Source organism: Salvelinus sp. IW2-2015, linkage group LG4q.1:29 (assembly GCF_002910315.2).
Source record: "Salvelinus sp. IW2-2015 linkage group LG4q.1:29, ASM291031v2, whole genome shotgun sequence".
NCBI classification, from domain to species: Eukaryota; Metazoa; Chordata; class Actinopteri; order Salmoniformes; family Salmonidae; genus Salvelinus; species Salvelinus sp. IW2-2015.
In genome coordinates this window covers 87,982,462-88,009,230 of record NC_036842.1, presented here as the reverse complement: position 1 = coordinate 88,009,230, position 26,769 = coordinate 87,982,462, and the positions used below count along the sequence as shown (strand labels likewise).

The following is a 26,769-nucleotide window of genomic DNA, read 5'->3' as shown; positions in this document are numbered from 1 at the left end:
GAAACGATTTATATTAAATATTAAGTAAAACAGTAAACAGTGAAACCCTGGTATGTTAAAATGCTTCAAGCTAAACAATGATAGAAAAGTATTGAGAGGGAGTACAATATGCTCAAACCTCTAGAATAAAAATCTACGTAACAATAAGCAATATATTAACTTTAATAAACAAACATTTTAGGTGAATGCTTTTGGCAATCAATTGAAGATTGGTTAAGTACTATCCCAAGAGAAACAGGAAATCAGCTGTCAGGGTCTATCACATCAGGCCAATACAGTATATCTTTGATTGTTCTTTCTTTCTTTCTTTCTTTCCTACTTTACATCTCCTTCTCTCTCTCTGTTCCGTTCTCTTCGTTCAGAGGATAGGGACTTAGGTCCAGCGTCAGCATGCGGCTGAACATGCACTCGTTAAACTGAGAGAAAAAGAAAGACAGTTAAGTCACAGGGACTGATATCCTTGCCTCCTTCTCAAGACACATTGGAGGAAAGCAACCTAGGTTCTTCTTTGGTGTTTTGGGAAGAAGGCAAGGAGAGACGATACGAGGAAAGACGCACTGAGAAAGAGGCAGCAGAACCAGGCTGCGAGAGAAAGTTGGTCTAGAATAAAGGTGTTTTGGTACTGTACCTCAGGGTAGACCCCCAGCAGAGCGTCAGCTCTAGAGTAGAACTCCTCCTTTAGAGAGATGACGATGACCTGGAGGCTCTCTCTCGACTGCTCCCTGATAAAGCTGGTCACCTGCATCCACAGAGAGACAGACAGGTCAGCCATGTTGCCATATTCGTAGCTACAGCCCATATTTAATCACAATTAAAATGTCAACTTGCTTTGCCAATATTGGTGTTGTCCAGGGCTGCATCAACCTCATCCAGGACAAAGAACGGAGCTGGACGGAAGCTGATTGAGAAAACACAAACATCAGACAGTGGTTCAGTGCTGTATACTGATGGGCAAATCTCATGTCTGCTGTGTAAAGCCAACACGAGAGCAGCGATGGCCTTCTCTCCTCCAGACAGGTTGTCCACAGCCATGAACTTCTTTCTCTCTCACCTGTGTATTGCGAACACCAGAGCCAGGGCAGCGATGGCCTTCTCTCCTCCAGACAGGTTGTCCATGGCCATGAAGCGTTTCCCAGGAGCAATACAGTTGTAATTGATGCCATCCAGGTAGGGCTCATCTGGGTTCTCAGCACTCAGAATGGCCTGGAGGGAGCAGCACACATTCAGGCATATACACACCCGTACATTACACCAGGGTTCGTACAGACAGTGGCAAGTCAAATTCAAGGACTTTGAAGGACTTTTTCAAGCACTAACATTTATTTTCAAGGACCATCAATTTGTAATACTTCCTATTACGCAATTGTTTCTAGTCACCACCAGATGGCAGTATATCGCCACAACCTCATGAAAAAAACTAACTAACTTACTAGTCATCACTACCTTAGAAGTTCCACTCAATAATATGTGTTTCACTACTTATTTATTACATACAGGAGTGGTAAGTCAGTAATGATGGTGTTGTAATTTGAGTAGTGATGAGCAGAGTTTTGGGACATGCCTACTGGTAAACACATGTCCTATTCACATTACTACACAATTCCAACTTAATGACTGTATTTATTGGCCATTTATGGAATCTACTACTTAATAGCTACAAAAAAGCATCTTGCTTCCGACTGGCAGCTTTAGTGTCACCGGTCGGGAGAAGGGCGAGTTGCCAGTGAGGAAAACGGCATGTGATCAGCCACCAGAATGGCAGGAGCACGGCTGCCGCTTGAATATCGCAGGCACCCTGTGAATGAGGCAATTGCCAAAAAAACTCCATAATGTAGAAGTGGCGCCAGCGCAGGAAGCAGTGTTTGTCTTTCCCCCTTCATGTGGCGCTTCAGGGCCGATTCACCCATGCTCACAACGTCAAACTTGAACAAAATTTTATGCACATTACACGGTGTGGATTGGTTGGTTTTAGTGATGTAGTGGTAAATAAAGGTGGGTAAACTACGGTACCAGTCAACATTTTGGACACACTTACTCATTCAAAGGTTTTTCTGTATTTTTATTATTTTCTACATTGTAGAATAATAGTGAAGACGTCAAAACTATGAAATCATGTAGTAACCAAAAAAGTGTTGGTTTTAAATATATACAAATATATTTAAAATTCTTCAAAGTGGCCACCCTTTGGCTTGATGACAGCTTTGCACACGGTTGGCAGTCTCTCAACCAGCTTCACCTGGAATGCTTTTTCAACAGTCTTGAAGGAGTTCCCACATATGCTGAGTACTTGTTGGCTGCTTTTCCTTCACTCTGCGGTCCAACTAATCCCAAACCATCTCAGTTGGGTTGAGGTCGGGTGATTGTGGAGGCCAGGTCATCTGATGCAGTACTCCATCACTCTCCTTCTTGGTCAAATAGCCCTTACACAGCCTGGAGGTGTGTTGGGTTATTGTCCTCTTGAAAAACAAATGATAGTCCCACTCAGCGCAAACCAGATGGGATGGCGTATCGCTGCAGAACGCTGTGGTAGCCATGCTGGTTAAGTGTCCCTTGAATTCTAAATAAATCACTGACAGTGTCACCAGCAAAGCACCCTTACACCTCCTCCTCCATGCTTCACGGTGGGAACCATACATGCAGAGATCATCTGTTCACCTACTCTGCGTCTTACAAAGACCCCGCGGTTGGAAGCAAAAATGTCAAATTTGGACTCATCAGACAAAAGGACAGATTTCCACTGGTCTAATGTCCATTGCTTGTGTTTCTTGGCCAAAGCAAGTCTCTTCTTATTGTTGGTGTGATAAATAAAAGATCCCAGAAATGTTCCATAAGCACAAAAGGCAGGATTGTATCTACATTTGCCCGACATCTTCGCTATCAATGTGACGTTTGGCGGTGCCTAATCAGTCAGTTCTGTAACTGCCTGGCTCAGTGGCAGTGTGGGTAGAATGAGTGGCAACCACAGCGCGAAACACGTGAAGAAATAAAACTTGGTAGTCTACCTGGAAATTAATTTGCAAGACCAATACATTTTTCTGATATTTTTTAGAAATGTATTTGATCATGTTCTCCTCTCATTTGAATTGAAGTACTTTTGAAGTACCTACTTGAGAAAATGTCAGATTTTCAAGGTACTCTAGTACTTGAATTTCAGAGTACCAAATGGAAGTACTTTAAGCACCTCAAGCACCTTTTGCAAACCCTGTTACACACACACACACATTACAAACACTACACATACTACACACCACAAACCTGATAAGTGTGTCTATTACACAGTAGTATGAAGATTGCTTTCAGGTGTGTGTGTGTGTGTGTGTGTGTGTGTGTGTGTGTGTGTGTGTGTGTGTGTGTGTGTGTGTGTGTGTGTGTGTGTGTGTGTGTGTACAAGTGTTTTTGTATGAGTAAAGCCTTCACACCTGAGCGCTGGTGTTCCTGCACAGTTGTTTGTAGATCTGGTCGATGACGACAGAGACGTGTTCAAAGCACTGACTGAAGAGTCTGAAGCGTTTGGCTTTAACCTGCTCAAACTCCTGGTTACTCCTTCTGGCTGCCTTGGTGCTGGCATCAAACGCTGGAGCACACAGAGGAAGACAGAGGCAATCAGATGAACATCATTCAGCCATACACACACACACAGATATGTATTGCACCATGAACTTTAAGGGACCACAACAGAAAAAAGTTATTAACTTTATTGTGTTATCCCTCTCATGTTTTTTTTAAATGTATGGAACCTCACTGAATATGGAATTCTTTTTTTAACTGGCTATTTAAAATGTATAAGTCACTCAAAGATCTGTAGGCACTAAAAAGTTAGGTCCCGCCGTGGTATTGGGAGAACAAATGCTGCAATGCATTTGAAATATGCCACTCTAGCATCTTAAAAGTTTGTCACTAAAACCTGTTTCCTCTGGGTTTTAACTTTTTAGGGCCCTCAATGGGTTCCTACAATACACTCACCAAGACAAGTTAAGCGATAGCGTTTGTGTAATGAGGTGTGTGTCTGCACTATACAGTTGGTGTATTGAGGTGTGTTTTTGCACTTTGTACCGTCCACCACCCCCTGGAATTTGTCCTTGACCTCCCTCATTTTCTCCAGGGCTTTAAGGTTGGGGGCTGTGGAGCGCTGTAGGACCCCCTCTAGAGAGGACACTGTCTCCTTAAGACGCTCTACCTGGGGGTCCACCTCCTCCCCTGCAAGATCCTGTTGGACATAAAGACACACACACACGTTTGGACAGCATAACGTTAGATACATAACTGTCCTCTGGGATGAATACAGTACATTAACTGTATGATAGTGATCAGTTCTTAAAGCTAAGAGACTGAGAAGGGATACTGTAGATTAATGATTGATTAATGAGGTCTACCTTCAGCTCAGTTCCCAGGCCAGAGTAGTCGATGACCATCAGAGCCTCTCTCTCGTAGATGTCCATAGTGGTGCAGGTGCTCTCTGTGAGTGACTCTGAGTCCAGCTGACAAGGCCAGAACAGTCAATCAGACATAAGAGGAATAGAACTTTATTCTCCCCCGATAGTGAATTTGAATTACACATATGAGAGATAAACAACTGTACACCCAAGTACACAATACACATTCAGTACAAGAAAGGAGAACGTGAACACAGCCCGTCATCTGGACAGGTCCTGGATTTTACAGCCCTACTGCACACTACCCTGGTCTATGCCCCCCCCTCACTCTGTCTCTGATAGTGGAGGCTACTGAGGGGAGTAAAGCTCATAATAATGGCTGGAACGGAGCAAATGGAACTGCATCAAACACATAAAAAACATTTATTTCGCTCCAGCCATTACGACGAGCCCATATTCCCCAATTAACGTGCTACCACCCTCCTGTGGTCTCTAGTCTGTCCTACCTGCACCTCACTGATCTCGTCCAAGCTGCCAGACAGCAGCGTGATGGGCAGGCCCTGGATCTTACAACCTAGCAGCAGGTTGTGTTTCCAGATCCTCAACTGCTCCAGGGCTGTCTCAGCTGAGATAACCTCCCTCTGCAGCTTCACCTGCTCTCTGGTGGGGAGAAGGGTTAGACACGGAGAGGGGACAGAGAAAGGAAGAAGAGAAGGGGGAGGGAGATACAGAGAATGAAGAGGGATAGGGCGGAGAGAGGAGAAGATCAGCTTTTAGAGAGGGCGATGAGACCAGTGAAGTGACCTGCAATCAATTTGATACACTGGACAAAAATAACTGACAGCAAAACAGCCACAGTCAGTAGTACCTGGAGCACTCCTGAAGGCTCTTCATTGTTTGGTCCACCTGGGCCTTAGAGTCAGTAGCCTGGGTCTTCTTCCCCAGCAGATGATTCTTCAGATCCAACACTTTAGATTGACTCTCTTCCATCACCACCAGCAGCTTCTCCTCCTCCTAGCGGAGACACAAGAGAACAACACAACAGTGGGATTACATTCTGTGTGATTTTAGAGGAGGACTTGAGAAGCTGATGGGAAAAGGGAAGGAAGGGAGGTATGAAGGGACAAGAAAGGAGGATGAAAGGAGATAACATGAGATGGAAGTTGAGAAAAGGAGAGAATGGAGGAGGAGAGGAGGTATGTTTTGCCTGCTTCTGTTCTTCCACTCTGCTCTGCTCCTTGGCGATGGTCTCCTCTAGTTTCTTCATCTTCTTCCTCTGCTGCTCCAGCTGACCCTGTTCATACTCCAACTGGGCCTTCAGACAGGTCCGCTGAGACTCAAACTCCAACCTGGGAGAGGGGTGGGAAAAGAGAGGGGGGGTTGATTACACTCAGGCAGTGACAGAAAAGAGATGTGGGAGAGGAGATGCCAGAAAAAATATAATAATATTGCGAACAATATACAGTGCATTCGGAAAGTATTCAGACCCCTTGACTTTAGCCACATTTTGTTACGTTTTGTTACGCCTTATTCTAAAATTGATTAAATTACTTTTATCCTCATCAATCTACATACAAAAAACAGAAATACCTTTTTTACATAAGTATTCAGACCCTTTGCTATGACTCGAAATTGAGCTAATTTGCATCCTGCTTCCATTGATCATCCTTGAGATGTTTCTACAACTTGATTGGAGTCCACCTGTGGTAAATTCAATTGATTGGACAAGATTGGGAAAGGCACACACCTGTCTATATAAGGTCCTACAGTTGACAGTGCATGTCAGAGCAAAACCAAGCCATGAGGTCGAAGGAATTGTCCACAGAGGTCAGAGACAGGATTGTTTCGAGGCACAGAACTGGAGAAGGGTACCAAAACATTTCTGCAGAATTGAAGGTCCCCAAGAACACAGTGGCCTCCATCATTCTTAAATGGAAGAAGTTTGGAACCACCAAGACTCTTCCTAGAGCTTGGCCACCTGGCCAAACTGAGCAATTGGGACAGAAGGGCCTTGGTCAGGGAGGTGACCAAGAACCCGATGGTCACTCTGACAGAGCTCCAGAGTTCCTTTGTGGCGATGGAAGAATTTTTCAGAAGAACAACCATCTCTGCAGCATTCCACCAATCAGGCCGTTATGGTTGAATGGCCAGACATAAGTCACTCCTCAGTAAAAGGCACATGATATCCCGCTTAGCGTTTGCCAAAAGGCATCTAAAGGACTCTCAGACCATGAGAAACAAGATTCTCTGATCTAATAAAACCAAGATTGAACTCTTTGGCCTGAATGCCAAGTGTCACGTATGGAGGAAACCTGGCTCCATCCATACGGTGAAGCATGGTGGTGGTACTATCATGCGCTGGGGCTGTTTTTCAGCGACAGGGACTGGGCGACTAGTCAAGACCGAGGGAAAGATGAACAGGGTAAAGTACAGAGATATCCTTGATGAAAACCTGCTCCAGAGCATCTAGGACCTCAAACTGGGTTGAAGGTTCACCTTCCAACAGGACAATGACCCTAAGCACACAGCTAAGACAACACAGGAGTGGCTTCGGGACATTTCTCTGAATGTCCTTGAGTGGCCCAGCCACAGCCAGGACTTCAATTCGATCAAACATCTCTAGAGAGACCTGAAAATAGCTGTGCAGCGACGCTCCCCATGCAACCTGACAGAGCTTGAGAGGATCTGCAGAGGAGAATGGGAGAAACTCTCCAAATACAGGCGTGCCAAGCTTGTAGTGTCATACTCAAGAAGACTTGAGGCTGTAATCGCTGCCAAAGAAGCTTTAACAAAGTACTGTGTAAAGGGTCTGTATACTTATGTAGATGTGATTTTTCCGTATTGTATCTTTAATACATTTGCTAAAATTTCTAAAGACCTGTTTTTGTTTTGTCATGATGAGGTATTGTGTGTAGATTGATGAGGGGGAAAAAAACACTTTAATACATTTTAGAATAAGGTTGTAATGTAACAAAATGGGGAAAAAGTCAAGGGGTCTGAACACTTTCCGAATGCACTGTACACCGTATAAGAACAAGCATACTGTACAATCAGTCCATATAAACTTGTTAGCATCATCGTTCCATAGACCATATATACTGTATGTAATGTGGGGAGGTCCAGTCCAGTACCGTTTCCTGTCTACATCCTGCTGCTGTTTGAGATGCTCCTGTTCATACTCCCTGATGTTGGCCACTCCTATCTCAGTACAGAAGTCTGAGAACACCACGTCCTCCATCTGAACACAGAACAATAACAACAACATTACCACTAACCTGGTCCCCCTAGACATAGTAGGCAGAACGTTCCTACTCTATGGCAGTGACATACTACAAATATTTGTTAGTGCGGCAGGTAGCCTAGCGGTTAGAGCGTTTGGCCAGGAATCAAAAGGTCACTGGTTTGAATCCCCAAGCTGACAACATGAAAAATCTGTTAATGTGATCTTGATCCAGGGCACGTTGTTCCTGTAAATCTCTCTGGATAAGAGTGTCTGCTAAATTATGTAAAAGTATAGTCCTGTGTGGCTCAGTCGGTAGAGCATGGCACTTCCCACTCTGGAGTTGTGGGTTCAATTCCCACTTGAATTCAACATGTGTCTACTTTCTTCTTTTCCAACAAGAGCATAGTAAGCCATCAACAGTTTTTCATCTTATCATGTCTTGGGCGATGTTTTCGAGTTTTGAAAATGTATGCACTCACTACTGTAAGTCTCTCTGGTTAAGAGCATCTGCTAATTGATGTAAAACCTTGGTGTTGTTTGTGTTAGCTATGACACGCCACTAATAACAGGTGTCTGCTATTTAGCGGATGCTCTTATCCAAAGCGACTTACAATAGAAATTAGCGTTAAGTTCCTTGCTCAAGGGCGTATCGACAGTTTCCCCCCCCTTAGCCGTCTCAGGGATTTAAACCAGCAACCTTTTGGTTACCAGCCCAATGCTTTTAACCGCTAGACTACCTGCCAATTTAGGCATTATTCTAAATAGTCTTGGTAGCAGTGTGTCCTGACCTGGTTGATCCTGTCTTGGAGCTTCTTCATCTCCAGCTCCTTGACCTCCATGTTCTCTTTCTGCATCTCCAGCTGAGACTCCACGTTGGCCAGCTCTGCCTCCAGGCGAGACATCTCCTGAAGGGAGAGACATGCAAGTTGTCAAGACATGAGATGTGCGCGACATGGGCCACAGATGGAGAAAACTCTGACAGTATTGAGAGACTTACAGTAGAGTGCATACATTTTCAAAACTCAAAAACATCACCCAAGACTTGATAAGCTGAAAAACTGTTGATGGCTTACTATGCTCTTGTTGGAGTAAAAATAAGTAGACACATGTTGAATTCAAGTAGAAGTGGTGGTTTGCAGATGGTGTAGTCACAGTAACAGTGTTAGTGTCGTTTACCGCGTGGCAGTTGGGAATGCTCTTCTTGCGGAGGGTGTCCAGTTCAGTGTGGGAGTACTTCAGACGGGTCTGAACCCCGTGAGCCTGAGACTGGATCTGTTTCAGCTCAGGCTCCTTACGCTTCAGCTTCACCAGACCCTGTCACATGACACAGGAAGTGGAAATAAAGGACTGTCTCATATAATCTTCCCCTTCAAGTTGGACAGAAAAACTACACTCCCTGAGCCAGAGAGAATAAGTTTGTGGTTTAGCAGTGCATATTATAGAATCAAGACTTACAATAATAAAAAATGTATTAGATTCCCAGACTTTCAAAATCTAGATTCTGAACGTGTGCAAAGACCCAGACTCACACGTAGCTCTGCAGTCAGCTGTTCTTTGAGCTCCTTCAGCTTGGTCATGTCCTTCTCGTCCCAGCGCCGGGCCTTGCTCCGCAGGTGGCTGGAGCCCCCAGAGATCACCCCTGACTTGGAGAACATGGTACCGTCCAGAGCCACCGTCTGGGGGAAAATATCGAGGTGGGTGCTACCACAGTAAAGTGGATGGGGGGAACTCTGACTGTCTTGCTGGTTGACTGACTAATTGTGCATGTTTGAGACTGTCTACTGTACATTGCAGTCGGACTGCGCAGAATTACTGATCTATTTATCACCTTGAATCCCATAGCCCTCAAACAAGCTGAATGACTGACTAACTCACCTTGAGTCGCTCAGGCCCGTCGAAGGCGATGGCTCTGGCCTCTTTGAGTGTCTCACAGACCAGAGCGTTGCCACACACAAACTGGATGACTTTCTTCAGCTGAGGAGCGGTAGGGGAACACTGCACCACGTCCACCATCATCTTAGCTCCACGCACCCCACGCAGCCGCTCATTCAGAGGGCTCACCTGGGAAGGGACAGGGAGGTGGGACAGACTCAGTGAGGTTTGTGTGTTAATCAAAGCCTTTGTTGTTAGTTTTAGGTAGTTCTGGTTGTTTCTCCATCCCCCATCCCTCAGCTTTATAGCAAACGTAGTGGAGCTGCCGTTTTGTTGTTGTTTTTTTAAATGAAGGAGTAGGCCGACAAACAATCTCTCTTTCTGTGTCCACTGACTCACGTCCAGGTAATCTATGGGTAAGAAGGTTTCTGGTTCGGCCCTCTCCTCTTTGACAAAGCGGATGCAGTCCCGAGCCACCTTCTCTGAAGACACTACTATGGCGTTCATGTAGCGTCCAAACACCTTGGTGACGGCCAGCTGGTACTTCTTATGGATGGGGCTGCACAGGTCCACCAGACGACCAAACTGGGAAATAGAGGAACAAACACACCCTGGCAGAAATCTTCCTCTGGATGCTGACAAAAGATCTTGGAAGATCCTACAAGACCTTCAGATAGATCTTACTGGATACTAGTAACATGATCTTAAAATATCTCAAGATTCTATGAGATCCTAAACAAGATTGCTGCCAAGACAATCCCTACAAGCTCACATTCAAATGACTCCAATAAGAGATGAGGGGTGGGTGCACTATGGAAGATGATATATACCCAGTTTGATCTAATGAGGTGTTGGTGGCAGTGAGACAGGGATGTCTAGGGATGTCTCACCAGTGTGTCAGGGTAGAGTCTGCGGAGGTTTTCCAGGACCTCGTTGCGTTGCTGCTGCCTCTTACTCTCCTGGCTGTCCAGCCTGGCGTTCTGCAGCTCTCCCAGTACCTCCCCTAACTCCTGGTTCACCTCCTCCCCCCTCACCCTCCCTCTCTGCAGTTCCGCAGACAGCACCTCCTCCTGCTGACGAAACTCCTCCAGAGAACTCCTGAACAGAAGAAAAACACAGTTTGTCACTCTTTTTCCCTTCTTTCTCCCTCTCTCCCTTTCTCCTTCACTCTCTCCTTTTCTCTCTCTCCTCTCTCTAATTTTCTATCGCTCTCTCCTTCACTCTCTCCTCTCTCTCTTTCTCCTTCTCGCTCTTTCTCTCAGAAGTTTAGTATGTCAGCACAGCCAAGAGAAGCTTTATAAAGAATTGGGTGCTTAACACTGACAAAAGTATTTAAGTAGTGTTCTCCTTCAAAAAATAACAGCAACACACATATACAATAGGGGTGGGAATTGCCAGGGTCCTCACAAAACGATATTATCACGATACTTAGATGCCGATACGATATGTATCGTGGTTCTCATGATTCTATGTATTGCGATTCGTTACTAAGGTTTAATTGCAATTTGATGTTCCAAACATATTGCTCACTATATGTCTGCTGCAGATAGACGAGAGAGAGCCTTATAAAATGAGTTTGATCAGTCATGGAAATAAGTGCTGAAAACATGTTGATTCAATATTTAAAAAGAAGATGGAGAACACACTATAGGATAAAAAATAGCTGCGTTTTGGCACAGGTACAGCCGACTAGTGCTACCTAGCAAAAATCTACAAAGAAATTGTCCAAAATACTTTGAAGTCAAAGTATCTATTTATTGTCCAAAATAATATTGTGATTTGTAACTACAGTTGAAGTCGGAAGTTTACATACACTTAGGTTGGAGTCATTAAAACTCGTTTTCAACCAAATATCTTATTAAGAAAACAATAGTTTTGGCAAGTCGGTTAGGACATCTACTTTAATGCATGACACAAGTAATTTTTCCAACAATTGTTTACAGACAGAATATTTCACTTATAATTCACTGTATCACAATTCCAGTGGGTCAGAAGTTTACATACACTAAATTGACTGGGCCTTTAAACAGCTTGGAAAATTCCAGAAAATTATGTCATGATTTTAGAAGCTTCTGATAGGCTAATTGACATAATTTGAGTCAATCGGAGGTGTACCTGTGGATGTATTTCAAGGCCTACCTTCAAACTCAGTGCCTCTTTGCTTGACATCATGGGAAAATCAAAAGAAATCAGCCAAGACCTCAGATTTTTTTTTATTGTAGACCTCCACAAGTCTGGTTCATCCTTGGGAGCAATTTCCAAACGCCTGAAGGTACAACGTTCATCTGTGCGAAGAATAGTACGCAAGTATAAACACCATGGGACCATGCCGCTCAGGAAGGAGACGCGTTCTGTCTCCTAGAGATGACAGTACTTCGGTGCGAAAAGTGCAAATCAATCCCAGAACAACAGCAAAGGACCTTGTGAAGATGCTGGATGAAACGGGTAAAAAAGTATTTATATCCACAGTAAAACGAGTCCTATATCGACATAACCTGAAAGGCCGCTCAGCAAGGAAGAAGCCACTGCTCCAAAACCGCCATAAAAAAGCCAGACTATGGTTTGCAACTGCACATGGGGACACAGATCGTACTTTTTGGAGAAATGTCCTCTGGTCTGATGAAACAAAAATAGAACTGTTTGGCCATAATGACCATTGTTATGTTTGGAGGAAAACGGGGGTGGCTTGCAAGCCCAGGAACACCATCCCAACTGTGAAACATGGGGGTGGCAGCATCATGTTGTGGGGGTGCTTCGCTGCAGGAGGGACTGGTGCACTTCACAAAATAGATGGCATCATGAGGGAGGAAAATCATGTGGATATATTGAAGCAACATCTCAAGACATCAGTCAGGAAGTTAAAGCTTGGTCCCAAATAGGTCTTCCAAATGGACAATTACACCAAGCAACCTTCCAAAGTTGTAGCAAAATGGCTGAATGACAACAAAGTCAAGGTATTGGAGTGGCCATCACAAAACCCTGACCTCAATCGCATAGAAAATCTGTGGGCAGAACTGAAAAAGCATGTGCAAGCAAGGAGGCCTATAAACCTGACTCAGTTACACCAGCTCTGTCAGGATTCACCCAACTTATTGTGGGAAGCTTGTGGAAGGCTACCCAAAACATTTGACGTTTGACCCAAGTTAAACAACTTAAAGGCAATGCTACCAAATACTAATTGAGTGTATGTAAACTTCTGACCCACTGGGAATGTGATGAAAGAAAAAAAAGCTGAAATAAATCATTCTCTCTACTATTATTCTGACATTTCACATTCTTAAAATAAACTGGTGATCCTAACCGACCTAAGACGGGGAATTTTTACGAGGATTATTTATCAGGAATTGTGAAAAACTGAGTTTAAATGTATTTGGCTAAGGTGTATGTAAACTTCCGACTTCAACTGTATCTATTTTTTCACTCATCAGTAACCAGTAACATACACAACACATGACTTACTTGCATGTGTTGGTGTACTCCTCCAGTTTATCTGCTCTCCTGGTGAAGTCCCCCAGCTGAGTCTGGTTGTGCTTAATGCTTACCTATATACACAGAGAAAGTCAACACCAATTCCTGTTTTCACACACACACCACACCACACACACACACACACACACACACACCACACACACACACACACACACACACACACACACACACACACACACACACACACACACACACACACACACACACACACACACACACACACTCTAGTACCTACCTCCACTTCTTTCTTCCTCCGCTGGTCAAACTCGATTTTCTGGTGGTCAGCCTTGACCTCCCAGTGCATCTTCTCAGCCTGCTGGGACAGGAGGGCCCCCTGCTTCCTGGCCAGCTCCTTCAGCTCCTTATAGCGCTCCAACAGACACACAGAATACACACACACACAACACACACACACACACACACACACACACACACCACACCACACACACACCACCACACACACACACCACACACACACACACACACAACACACACACACACACACACACACACACACACATAGCACATGGAACCTAAACTACACCGAACAAAAATATAAACGCAACATCTAAAGTGTTGGTTCCATATTTCATAAGCTGAAATCCCTGGGTCGCTCCTCTTTTCAGTTCGCTGCAGCTAGCGACTGGAACGAGCTGCAAAAACACTCAAACGGGACAAACTGGAAACTGTCTCTTCATTCAAAGACTCAATCATTGACACTCTTACTGACAGTTGTGGATGCTTCGCGTGATGTATTGTTGTCTCTACCTTCTTGCCTTTGCGCTGTTGTCTGTGCCCAATAATGTTTGTACCATGTTTTGTTGCTACCATGTTGTTGTCATGTTGTGTTGCTACCATGCTGTGTTGTCATGTGTTGCTGCCATGTGTTGCTGCCATGTTATGTTGTTATCTTAGGTCTCTCTTTATGTTGTGTTGTCTCTCTTATTACCTGTTCCTCCTCCAGCTGTATGTCAGCCCCCCGGTCGGTGAACTTCTCCTGGGCATGTCTCTCATAGTCCCTCCAGGCCCTCTCCAGCTCCTGGAGCTCCTGATGGAACTCAGCCAGCTCCTCCTCTTTCTTGGCACCCATCCTCTGGCCCTTCTCCAGGGCTCCACGGGTATCATCTACCTTCTTTAGGTGGTGGGCCGTATTCACCTTGGCCTTGATGTACTGGGACCGACGCAGGGACAGTGTCTGCTCCTGCCCACTGGGGGAGAGGGAGAGGTTAGTTTAGTTAGTAATAAACAAACACACCTCTCTCTACACACACTTCTCCCTCCTGACTCCTACCCACCGGATCTCCTTCTCAATCTGCTGCAGCTCTCTGGTAAAGCGTCCATGTTCTTTCTTCTGGGACTTGACGCTCTGCTCCCACCCATCCAGTCCTGTCTTCTTACCGGCCACAGCCTCCTGTCTCTTCCTCAGGGTCTTTGACAGGGCACTCAGGCCCTGCTGGTTGTGGTACAGCTGGAACAGGTTAAGCTGCAGCCTCCCCTGGTTCAGGTCATCCACCAACTCCTGGTACTTCTGGGCCTGGGGGATGAGGACGAAGAGAGGGACAGTTCTTTTATTTTATTTTTAACCTGTATTTAACTAGGCAAGTCAGTTAAGAACAAATTCTTATTTAGAATAGCGGCCTACACCGGCCAAACCCGGACGACGCTGGGCCAATTGTGCGCCGCCTTACGGGATTCCCAATCACGGCCGGTTGTGATACAGCCTGGACTTGAACTAGAGTGTTTGTAGTGACACCTCTAGCACTGAGATGCAGTGCCTTAGACCGCTGCGCCACTCGGGAGCCTAAGAGCATATACATGAATTGAACAATAAACATTGTGAATTGAAATTCCTAAACTTTTCCATGACTTTTAACCATATTTCCAGATTGTCGTGATGATTTAATGTGACTGGGTAAAAAGCAAGTTGTCATTTACTAACTGTTACGACAGTGTTATGTTAAGTCTTATGACAGATAATTGGAGAATATCCCCTCTCTGTGTTCTTATCCTACCTCCACTTTCTCTGAGGAGACCTGCTTCTTCTCTGCGGTGGCTGTCCTCTTCTTGTTGAAGTGGAACTGCGTGTCTTCTTTAGCCTTCTGCAGAGCCTCCTTCTTCCTGTCATAGTCATCAGACAGCTCCAGAGACTGGCTGATGCGCTCAAACATCTTGGTCCGCTCCTTGGGGTTCTTCATGGCGATGGACTCCACCGCCCCCTGTATGGAGTCACAGGAAATATAAAACAGAGGTCACTATTAAACTGTCTCAGAATTTACTTTAATGAATGGCACTGTAATTAGCTACATTATGAATTATGATAAAATACTGGCAGTTGTGTGTGTGGGTGTGTTTGCTTACCTGGAATACCAGACAGTTTCTAGCTTTAGTCACAATGCCTATCTTCTCCAGTTCCTCTGTGTACTTGGCAAGGGTGATTTGTCTGCCATTGATGCGATACTCAGAGGAGTCCCCTGGAAGATACACAACATTAGTGCATACAGTACAGTAGCTACAATCATTAGTTGAGCTAGTATATGCATACACTACTGGACCAAATTTTTGCTAAATATTTGCTGAATAAGACAGACCAGGACAGAATATTTGCTGAATAAGACAGACCAGGACAGAATATTTGCTGAATAAGACAGACCAGGTCAGAATGAAAAACAACGTTGAAAAGACATTCCAGACGTTGAAGTTAGGTTCTATTTAGGTTCTAAATTAAAGGTGAAAATATGTATTTTCCGGATGTTTAAAATACATATTTTATAGGAAGTTGCAAAGGCATCTTTTCCGGACATTGAAATCAGGCTCATTTTTGGTTGTGAATGAAAGTTGAAAATATGTAATTTATAGACGTCTATGTTTGGGCCAAATCAAGGCTGGTCAAAATTAATGTCCGTAAACGTTGAAGTCAAGGCCCGTCTGGACCGCCCAAAATCTGAACCAAACATAGATTTCTATGATTGGTTCAGATTTGGTTTGGACCAGACCAAAGACCAATGTCCGTGGATGTGGAAATCAAGGCGGGTCCGGACTGCACCAAAAAAAGACTTCCAAAAGGTCGCCGTCGATCCATGCTTACTGAGATGGCTGAAATCGAATTTTAAGAATGCCCATCTATGTGGTAAGCCTACCATTTGTAAAACATCAAAAAACGAAGTCCGGTCCAGAACAAATAAAGACTTCCGAAAGAGCTTGTGCTTACTGGGGTGTAGCCTACCTGCCAGCCTGCAATGGAATTTTATGAATGCCTATCCATGTAGTAGGCCCACAGTTTTTAAGACAGGCTGTTACATTGGCTTAATTAGTCCTTATTCCTGTGACTAATCAATTTGGCTATTTAAGCTCTGAATATCAACTACCCAACTTTATCAGGAGTTATTGTGAGCTTATTTGCAATGTGTTTACACAACAGGAAATGCAGAAGTATTTTATTTTACGCTATGATCAGCTTGTCAAAAATGGACAGATACAAACTTGAAACCACTGATCATGACAATGGGGTGAAACTCTTGGACAACATTTGTGATTGTCCATTCCATATTGTCCATTTTACTTTGACCTGTCGAGTTTTTAGGATATGTTGTTTGTTAACATGACAGCGCATGTTTTATTTGATTGGGTGCCATTTAGGTTAAGCTATTTGATCGGGGGAAACCGGTATGATGTAGAAAGTGTCCATCTCATTACACTGTCATACATTTGATCTCCAGCCTGTAGGCTACAGAAAAGTCCAAATACTATTTATGTTATATCCTACTTCTGCTATATGATTTATGTTAGATACATTTTTTGACGGAATGTTGGTGGAGTGCTGCAGCAAAGCGCGGCATCAGCGATCACATTAAAACCCATATGCCACTGGTTGAGAGAAATTGTCATTGTTTTTGGGTAAAATTTGGTTAGGTGTTATGTGTTGTTTTTGGGAGATGGGTCATCAACCCTGTCTAATGAATCCCTCATAAATCCTGCCTAATGAGCGGGCCGGCCGTGGCATGAGTCCACTAGATAACATTGTTTTCTCATATGAAATAAGTCTGTAGTTGCTAGCCCTTCGATGCAATCCAACTCACCCGATATGCTCCTACAGAAGTTGAGCTCCTCTCCGTTGTCGTCGCAGTAGCGCATGGTGACGCTGGCTGTGGTGGACACCGGCCTGCCAATGTGGGCTCCGTGGATGAGGTCCCTGGTGTGCTTCACGCGAAGAGTCGCTGCCCGTTCCCCCATCACGAAGCTCAGGGCATCCATCACGTTCGACTTACCTATGGAAAGATGTTGCAAAGTGAAATGCCAGCTAGGTATATATGAAACGTATTATCAGAACTATCATTAACTGTCTGGTATTGCCAGCGAGTACACGCCATGCTAAAACGCAGACAGTTTAGCAAGCCATATTGGTTCATTGCAAGCTAACGTTAGCTAGCAAGCAAGTTGATCAAGATAAAACAAATGTTAAAGAAAACTTACCGGATCCATTTGTGCCAATAATACAGTTAAACCTTTTAAAAGGTCCAATTACTTGCTTCCCTCGCCATGACTTAAAATTATCCACATCCAACTGCTTTAGAAAACCCATTTTGGGTAGCTAGGTAGTCAAAAACAGTTTTTCTAAAGTTTTTCCTCAGAAGAGCGCCGCTGAGTCGAAGCCTTCTCCTTTGGCGGGAAACACTAAAATAAGAACATTGGTAAAGGTTGCTAAATTTTCATTAGAATATATCTAGGTTATAATATATAAAACTTTTTTTTTTACATTATATTAATTTAAATGTTCTACATTTTATTTACTTTCATTATTTATTGGCTATGCTGTAACTGTTGCTTTCAGTGTTGGGGCAACACTGTTGCAAGCAGTGACTAAGGCAAATCAGAAAATCTTGGTTGCAAGACAATGGCCATTGTCCACGTGGTAATTTGAAATGGCCAGGTTGAGTTGCAGATTTCCCTTCCCTGCTTTGAACATTTGTATTTTTTATTCTATTCCATTCTATTCTGTTGTATTACTTTCCTCTTGACCATAAGGCCTATATTCTGGAGGCCTTTCAATTGAGCTGTGTAGACCCACTTATCCTGCACTGGCATGTCTGGGAGAAGGACTGTTACTATCTACAGCTGATACTGAGGAAGGGGGGCAATGGCACCACCAACCATGCTATGGAAAAACAAATAGAGCTAAGACATCATGTCCATTCCCCAAAATAACTCTTGGGCCTAGACCTATTGAATTGCACCACATTCATTGGAAAAAGGCAGTACCCCATAGATTGTGAAGCAAAAGTAGATTGTGAAGCAATACTGTCATGGGAACAATGCACCTGTTGCTGAGTATAAAGGCAGGTGCTTTGAGAGCTGGCAGTACTGGACAGGACACAGGAAGGATGAAGGTTCTGGTACTCTTTGCGCTGCTTGCAGCCGCCAATTGTGAGAAGGTCTTCATTGGGTAAATTCATCTGTTTAAACTTTGTAAATAAATATACCTACGTAAATTATGTTTCCCTTTGCAGATTAGTACATTAAATCCGAGAGATTCTACAGTTAGTTGTACACTACAGAACACAATGCATCAATGGGCCATCACATTTTTGTATCAGGATTGCAAAAAATGATGATTTGCAATGACATGGAATTATTTAGTCACTAGCCTCTAACCTCTGAGAAACTTGAGTGTTTACTAGCAATTCACCATAACCACCATGTGACTTCAAATATATTGTTTCCCTGATGAACTGAAAGATTAATATAATTTTGTCATGCCTTCCTTCCTACACAGAGACCAGGTCATCAGGGTCAATGTGGAGTCTGAGGAGCAGATTCTGCTTCTGCGTGCTCTGGAGCAGGACACATACTGGGATGTAAGTATAATAAAAACAAGAGTATAATATACTTGGTTTAGACCCATTCACAGTCATGTTTCCTGCTTCTAACCATGGTGTCCCTCCCTATTCACTACATGATTTAACACTCCCTTCTCCTCTTCCAGCTGGACTTTTGGCTCCACCCTGTGAACACTGAGGTCCCTGTGGACATCCGCGTGCCCTACTCCAGCCTGTACGCTGTCAAGGACTACCTCCGTGCCCATAACATCCAGTTCTCTGTCATGATCAGCAACCTGCAGGTCAGTCACTGGAAAGCACAGGAGGCTGCTGAGGGGAGAACGGCTCATAATAATGGCCGGAATGGAGCAAATGGAATGGCATCAAACATCTGGAAACCATGTGTTTGATGTATTTGATACCATTCCACTAATTCCGATCCAATCATTACCACAAGCCCGTTCAACCCAAGTAAGGTGCCACCTATATCTCCTGTGCTGCAAAGTCTCTTTCCACAGCCATTGGTGGCCATGAGTCTGGCAAGTGAGACTAGTCACTGCTCAGCTCACTTCCGCCATCTACTGGTAGTTCTGAGAAATTACATTTTATTTGAATAAGGTAATATTGTAATATTCAAGTTCCTCGGTGTAAACCTCAATAAGGATCTATCATGGCCCACAAACACCAACATAGTCATGAAGAGGACACAACAACGCCTCTTTTCCCTCAGGTGGCTGAAAAGATGTGTTATGGACCCTCAGATCCTCAATAAGTTCTACAACTGCGCCATTGAGAGCATCTTGACTGGCTGCATCACTTCTTGGTATGGCAACTGCTTGGTATCCGACCACATGGACACTACAGAGGGTAGTGCGTACGGCCCAGTACATCACTGGGGCCAAGCTCCCTGCCATCCAGGACCTCTATATCAGGCAGTGTCAGAGGAAGGTCCTAAAACTGTTAAAGACTCCAGCCACCCAAGGCATAGACTGTTCTCTCTGTTACCACACAGAAAGCGGTACGGATGCACCAAGTCTGAAACCAATAGGACCCTGAACAGCTTCTACCCCAAAGCCATAAGACTGCTAAATAGTTAGTTAAATAGTTAACCAAATAGCTACCCAGACTATCTGCATTGACCCTTTTTGCACAACATTTTTTGACTCATCACATTCGTTGCTGTTACTGTTTATTATCTGTCACTTTATTCCTAGTTATATGTACATATCTACCTCAATTACCTTGTACCCCTGCACATCGACTCTGTACTGGTACCCCATGTATATAGCTAAGATATTGTTACTCATTGTGTATTTATTATAAGTTTTATTATAACATGTTTCACTTTTCTATTATTTCTCAATTTTTTTCTTTTTCTCTGCATTGTTGGGAAGGGCTCGTAAGTAAGCATTTCACTGTCAGTCTACACCTGTTGTTGGGAAGGGTTCGTAAGTAAGCATTTCACTGTCAGTCTACACCTGTTGCGTATTTGATTGTCTACAGTTGCTGGTCTACCGCCATTGACTGGTCTTTGTCAGTACAAAGACTCATTCAAACGACATTTAGAGATAATAACGGACTCATCCACTGTTTGAGAGAGTTTTATTCTGGTTCTCTTGTTTTAAGATAAATAACATGCTGATTAACAGATTTGAAGATGTACACTCTTAGAAAAAAAGGTGCTATCTAGAACCTAAAATGATTCACTGCCTGTCCCCATAGGAGAACCCTTTAAGGAACCCTTTTGGGTTCCATGTAGAACCTATTCCACAGACCTGGAACCAAGAAGGGTTCTACCTGGAACCAAAAAGGGTTACCTGATGGGGGACAGCTGAAGAACCCTTTAAGGAACCCTTTTGGGTTCCATGTAGAACCTATTCCACAGACCTGGAACCAAGAAGGGTTCTACCTGGAACCAAAAAGGGTTACCTGATGGGTAACAGCTGAAGAACCCTTTTGGAACCCTTCTTTCTAAGTGTGTAGCTAATAATGATGAAAACCAGGTTTTAGAATGTAGCAGTGAATGTAAAATGCACTTTTATATAGTGAGTGACACCGTTTGGGCACCACAAGTAATACATAACTCAGTTGGTTACAGTGTTGGGGAGTACTGAACTAAATGTAGTTCAACTAGTAATTTAACTACATTTGGCAGTAGCTTGGTGATAGTTGAACTAAATTCAAATATTGGTAGTGTTTTTAGTAGTTAATTACTTTTTTTCCATGTAGCGGTGTAGCTAACTACTGGAACTACACACTACTTTTTTTTGCAAAAATAAAATGTGTGAATTAGACAAGAATTTCCTGTCTTTTTCGGCATCAGACCTGCCTAATTCTCTCTTGAAACATAGTTTTTGGTGTTTAATAGGCTAAATTACATATTGTTAACATCTAACTCCAGAGGGATCTTTTCTTGCAATTTGTAGTCTATGATATTTCAGATTTAGATTTGATAATTTTTCACAAAGTAGTTTGGATGTAGTGAACTACTTTTCAAAGTAAATTTAGTTAAGTAAACTATATTTTTCTTAAGGGTTGCTTAACTTCTTCCAGTGTGAAGTAATTGGTAGCTTGGTAAACTATACTTTCAGAATAGCTTCCCCAACACTGGTTGGTTACAATAACTGACAGTAATAACTGTTAGTAATAACTTGATTGGTATTGTCATTGTTTCAGGAACTCCTGGATGAGGAAAAGGCAGAGATGGAGGAGAACAATATGAGGGAGCGCAGCTCCAAGAGCTTCAACTTTGGAGCCTATCACCCTCTGGAGACGGTGTGTTACACACACAAACACACATGCATGTACACACACAAACACTCACCCATGTGAACATGCAAACGTGAACACCCTCTCACTCACATATTGTAGCTTCAAACTCGCATAGATTTCAAATTGCACCCTCATCAATTTGACATATGCATTATTCTCATTGCAGAGTTGATATTGTACTGAGGATATCAAATACAGTAATAATGTGTTGCGTAATATGTAATCTATACTATAAACATCATATAACATACATTATGTTGACACTATCCTGATGTGCTTTTCTCTTTCCAGATCTACAGCTGGATGGATGGCCTGGTGGCTGCTCACCCTAACCTAGTCACCAAGGAACAGATCGGAACCTCCTATGAAGGCAGGCCCATGTATGTCCTGAAGGTATGTAAAGGGTTACTCCTGTTTGTGTACAGTTAATGGAAATACAGTCTTTTTTTTTTAAGAGAGAGAGCTGTAACGTTATGTACTTGTGTGCGTGTGTGTGTGTGTGTGTGTGTGTGTGTGTGTGTGTGTTGTGTTGTGTGTGTGTGCGAATGCGTGTATGTTGTCCATGCATGTGTGGTGGTGGTGTGTGTGTGTGCCCACGCGTCAGTGCTCCCTAAGAGCTGAATGAAACAAGACCATAACACATCTGTCCTCTGTTGTAGTTCAGCACGGTGGCGACAAGCGTCCTGCCATCTGGGTTGACTCTGGTATCCACTCCAGAGAGTGGGTGTCTCAGCCACTGGAGTGTGGACCGCCAACAAGGTGAGAGAACACCTGCTCTCATTCCAAGAGAAAACCAGACTGCTATTGTATTCAGAATTAACACATTACAGAAAAACAACATTCCAACACTGTGTGTGTGTCTCACAAATACATGTTATTGTTTTTCAGATTGCCAGTGACTATGGTACTGATGCTTCCCTGACCTCCCTCCTGAAAACCATGGACATCTACCTGCTGATTCGCCCAACCCTGATGGATACGTCCACAGCCCAACCAGTGTAGGTGTCATACCATATGCAGTGCTATAATGCATCTATACTGTGGGCTACGTCAAGTCCACACCTAGTGTAGGTACCTCCTATAGATGTAAAGATAGGCCTATACACACCTAAATGCTATACTACATTACAGCTATACAGCTAAGTGTAAAGTGTGACCTTTCATCTGTTCAGCTCAGTTTGGCTCAATGTAGAGTAATATGAGGACAATCCGGTTGTGCTACATGGTATAAACAGTATAGTGTTTACCGAGTTAGAGTATTGTGTCCTCACGGTATACCAGTATAGTGTTTACTGAGTTAGAGTTTGTTGTCCTCATTGGATACCAGTATATGTTGTTTACTGAGTTAGAGTATTGTGGTCCTCACGGTTATACCAGTATGTAGTTTTACTGAGTTAGAGTATTGCGTCCTCAATGGTATACCAGTATAATGGTTTACTGAGTTAGAGTATTGTGTTCATGGTATACCAGTATAGTGTTTCTGAGTTAGAGTATTGTGTCTCATGGTATACCAGTATAGTGGTTTACTGAGTTAGAGTATTGTGTCCTCATGGTATACCAGTATAGTGTTTTACTGAGTTAAGTAGTGTGTCCTCATGGTATACCAGTATAGTGTTTACTGAGTTAGAGTATTGTGTCCTCACGGTATACAGTATAGTGTTTACTGAGTTAGAGTATTGTGTCCTCATGGTATACAGTATAGTGTTTACTGAGTTAAGTATTGTTCCTCCATGAATACCAGTTAGGTGTTTACTGAGTGTTAAAGTATTGTGTCCTCATGGTATACAGTGTATAGTGTTACTGAGTTAGAGTATTGTGGTCCTCATGGTATATCCAGTATAGGTTTACTGAGTTAGAGTATTTGTTCTCAGGTATACCAGTATAGTGTTTCCTGAGTTAGAGTATTGTGTCCTCATGGTATACCAGTATAGTGTTTTACTGAGTTAGAGTATTGTTCCTCATGGTATACCAGTATAGTGTTTACTGAGTTAAGTATTGTGTCCTCATGGTATACAAGTAAGTGTTTACTGAGTTAAAGTATTGGGGTCCTTCATGGTATACCAGTATAGGTGGTTTACTGAGTTAAGAGATTGTCGTCCAGGTATACCAGTATAGTGTTTACTTGGTTAAGTATTGTGTCCTCAGTATACCAGTATAGTGTTTTACTGTAGAGATATTGTGTCCTCATGGTATACAGTATATGTTTCCTGAGTTAGAGTATGCGTCTCATGGTTATACCAGTATAGTGTTTTGAGTTAGAGTAGATGGTCCTCAGGTATACCATGATAGTGTTTACAGTTAGGATATTGTGTCTCCAGGTATACCAGTATAGTGTTAAACTGAGTTAGAGTATTGTGCCTCATGGTATAATGCCCATATAGTGGTTTACTGATGTTAGAGTATTGTGTTCCTCATGGCAATACAGTATAGTGTTTACTGAGTAAGTATTGGTCCTCATGGTATACCAGTATAGTGTTTAACTGAGTTATAGTATGGTGTCTCATGGTAATCCAGTGTAGTGGTTGTACTGAGTTAAAGTATGTGTTCCTCATGGTATACCAGTATAGTGTTTATTAGTTAGAGTATTGTGTCCTCATGGTATACCAGTATAGTGTTTACTGAGTTAGAGTATTGCGTCCTCATGGTTCACAGGACCGTATGTGGCGCAAGACTCGCTCCAAGAACCCTGGCTCCATGTGCCGTGGTGTCGACCCAAACAGGAACTGGGATGCTGGTTTTGGAGGTGGGTATCACGCCTCATTTTGAAAACCTGTAAATCATGTAATGTTACATTCCCGGACCAGCTTTGGTGGTGGGTGTCACAGGTTGACTATGGCATACATTCCCACCGCTTATAGTTTCCTTTCCCAGAGATGAAGTTAGTGAAAAGTACAATGTTATGAGAAGCACTTTATGGTGTGAAAACAAAGCTTTCCTTCCCATACCTTTTTGTTGTATGCAGAATAACCTGTGTCCATCCATGTGTCTTTGTGTGTGTGCGTGTGCGTGCTTGTGTGTGTTTCTCCAGGCCCCGGTGCTAGTACCAACCCCTGCTCTGACTCGTACCACGGCCCGTCTCCCCACTCTGAGATAGAGGTGAAGAACGTTGTGAACCTGGTAAAGAACCACGGCAACTTCAAGTCCTTCATCTCCATCCACGCCTACTCCCAGCTGCTCATGTACCCCTACGGATACACCTGCAAAGATGCGCTCCACGCGGCTGAACTGGTAACATAACACACCACACACACTCACACGTACATACGCACACACACTCATGCAAACACATGTACACACACACACTAATCCACTGACTCTCCTGTCTCTGCTGCTTTCTGGTAGGACTCTGTGGGCAGGTCTGCAGTCCAGAAGCTCAGCTCTCTCCATGGAACCACATTTAAGGTTGGCAGCATCTGCAAGATCATCTGTAAGTATTCAATACTTATACTATAAGTGGCTCCAAGTGTTTCAATGAAGTTGGTTTGTCATTAGATGCGACCCACCAGCCAGAACTGGAAAGCACAGCATGGTAGTTCAATCCAATACTTTCATTAATATGTGATTTCTCCCCCCTCCAGACCAAGCCAGCGGAGGCAGCATCGATTGGTCCTACAACCTGGGCATCAAGTACTCCTTTGCCTTTGAGCTGAGGGACACCGGTCGCTATGGTTTCATCCTGCCAGCCAATCAGATCATCCCCACTGCCTCTGAGACCTGGCTGGCCCTGAAGGACATCATGGAGTATGTCCATGACCACTCCTATTAAGTCTCAAACCCACCCAACACACAACCTTTCCTTCCAAGGCCTGAACTCAGTTAAATAAAGAATTATAGGTCTGGAAAAAGTGTCTGTGTTCATTGAACTTTTTGTTAAATTGATATAATAGACTATTGATAGAATAGACTATTGATAGAATAGACTACTGATAGAACAGACTATTGATATAATATAGACTTGATAGAATAGACTACTGATATAATAGACTATTGATATAATATAGACTTGAATAGAATAGATACTGATATAATAGACTATGATATAATATAGCACTTGATAGAAATAGACTACTGATAGAATAGATACTGATAGAATAGACTACTGATAGAACAGAACATATTGATATAATATAGACTTGATAGAATAGACTACTGATAGAACAGACTATTGATATAATATATAGACTTGATAGAATAGACTACTGATAGAACAGACTATTGATATAATATAGACTTGAATAGAATAGACTACTGATATAATATAGACTTGATAGAATAGCCTACTGATAGACTAAGCCTATTGATAGAACTAGACTACTGATAGAATACCTACTGATTAGACTAGCCTATGATAGAATAGACTACTGATAGACTAGCCTATTGATAGAATAGACTATGATAGACTAAGCCTATTAATAGACTAGCCTATTGTAGAATAGACTACTGATAGAACAGACTATTGATATAATATAGACTTGAAAGAATAGACTACTGAATATAATATAGACTTGATAGAATAGCTACTGATAGACTAGCCTATTGATAGAATAGACTACTGATAGAATAGACTACTGATAGACTAGCCTATTGATAGAATAGAACTACTGATAGACTAGCCTATTGATAGAATAGACTACTGATAGATGAGCCTTTGATAGACTATAGACCTATTGATAGATAGACTACTGATAGAATAGACTCACTGATAGACTAGCCTATGATAGAATAGACTACTGATAGAATAGACTGATAGAATAGCCTATTGATAGAATGACTACTGATAGAATAGACTACTGAATAGACTAGCCTATTGATAGAATAGACACTGATAGAATAGACTACTGATAGACTAGCCTATTGATAGAATAGACTACTGATAGACTAGCCTATTGATAGACTAGCCTATTGATAGAATAGACTACTGATAGAATAGACTATTGATATAATATAGACTTGATAGAATAGACTACTGATAGAAACAGACTATGATCTGATATAGACTACTGATAGAATAGACTACTGAATAGACTAGCCTATTTAGATAGGAATAGACTACTGATGAATAGACTACTGATAGACTAGCCTATTGATAGAATAGACTACTGATGACTAGCCTATTGATAGAATAGACTACTGATAGAATAGACTATTGATATAATATAGACTTGATAGAATAGACTATTGATAGAACAGACTATTGATAGAATAGACTACTGATAGAATAGACTAT

General features: G+C 42.8%; 2 protein-coding genes and 1 long non-coding RNA gene across 3 annotated transcripts; 2 read left to right on the top strand and 1 right to left on the bottom strand.

The window, feature by feature from the left end:
• Window positions 1-242: 242 nt before the first annotated feature.
• smc1b (structural maintenance of chromosomes 1B) lies at window positions 243-17,614 on the bottom strand. Its single transcript, XM_023986049.2, is given in 25 exon segments — window positions 243-416; window positions 629-739; window positions 829-898; window positions 1,052-1,203; window positions 3,420-3,574; window positions 4,054-4,207; window positions 4,374-4,478; window positions 4,880-5,033; window positions 5,242-5,387; window positions 5,581-5,722; window positions 7,505-7,611; window positions 8,385-8,501; window positions 8,773-8,910; window positions 9,126-9,272; window positions 9,472-9,657; window positions 9,868-10,053; window positions 10,359-10,566; window positions 12,928-13,010; window positions 13,193-13,327; window positions 13,907-14,165; window positions 14,253-14,491; window positions 14,970-15,173; window positions 15,316-15,428; window positions 17,034-17,222; window positions 17,428-17,614. Coding segments are annotated over 25 exon segments (3,783 nt in total). The 5' UTR covers window positions 17,537-17,614.
• A 708-nt stretch (window positions 17,615-18,322) lies between these two features.
• Window positions 18,323-25,388, top strand: LOC111962742 (carboxypeptidase A2-like). The gene is given in 13 exon segments (XM_070443226.1): window positions 18,323-18,397; window positions 18,728-18,809; window positions 18,938-19,072; window positions 21,447-21,545; window positions 21,834-21,939; window positions 22,202-22,273; window positions 22,276-22,301; window positions 22,431-22,500; window positions 22,503-22,540; window positions 24,195-24,285; window positions 24,571-24,770; window positions 24,885-24,969; window positions 25,121-25,388. Coding segments are annotated over 13 exon segments (1,254 nt in total). The 5' UTR covers window positions 18,323-18,335; the 3' UTR covers window positions 25,309-25,388.
• Window positions 23,070-24,187, top strand: LOC139027606 (uncharacterized). The gene is made up of 3 exons (XR_011479739.1): window positions 23,070-23,231; window positions 23,414-23,534; window positions 24,124-24,187. It is a non-coding gene; the product is annotated as an uncharacterized lncRNA (long non-coding RNA).
• Window positions 25,389-26,769: the final 1,381 nt, after the last annotated feature.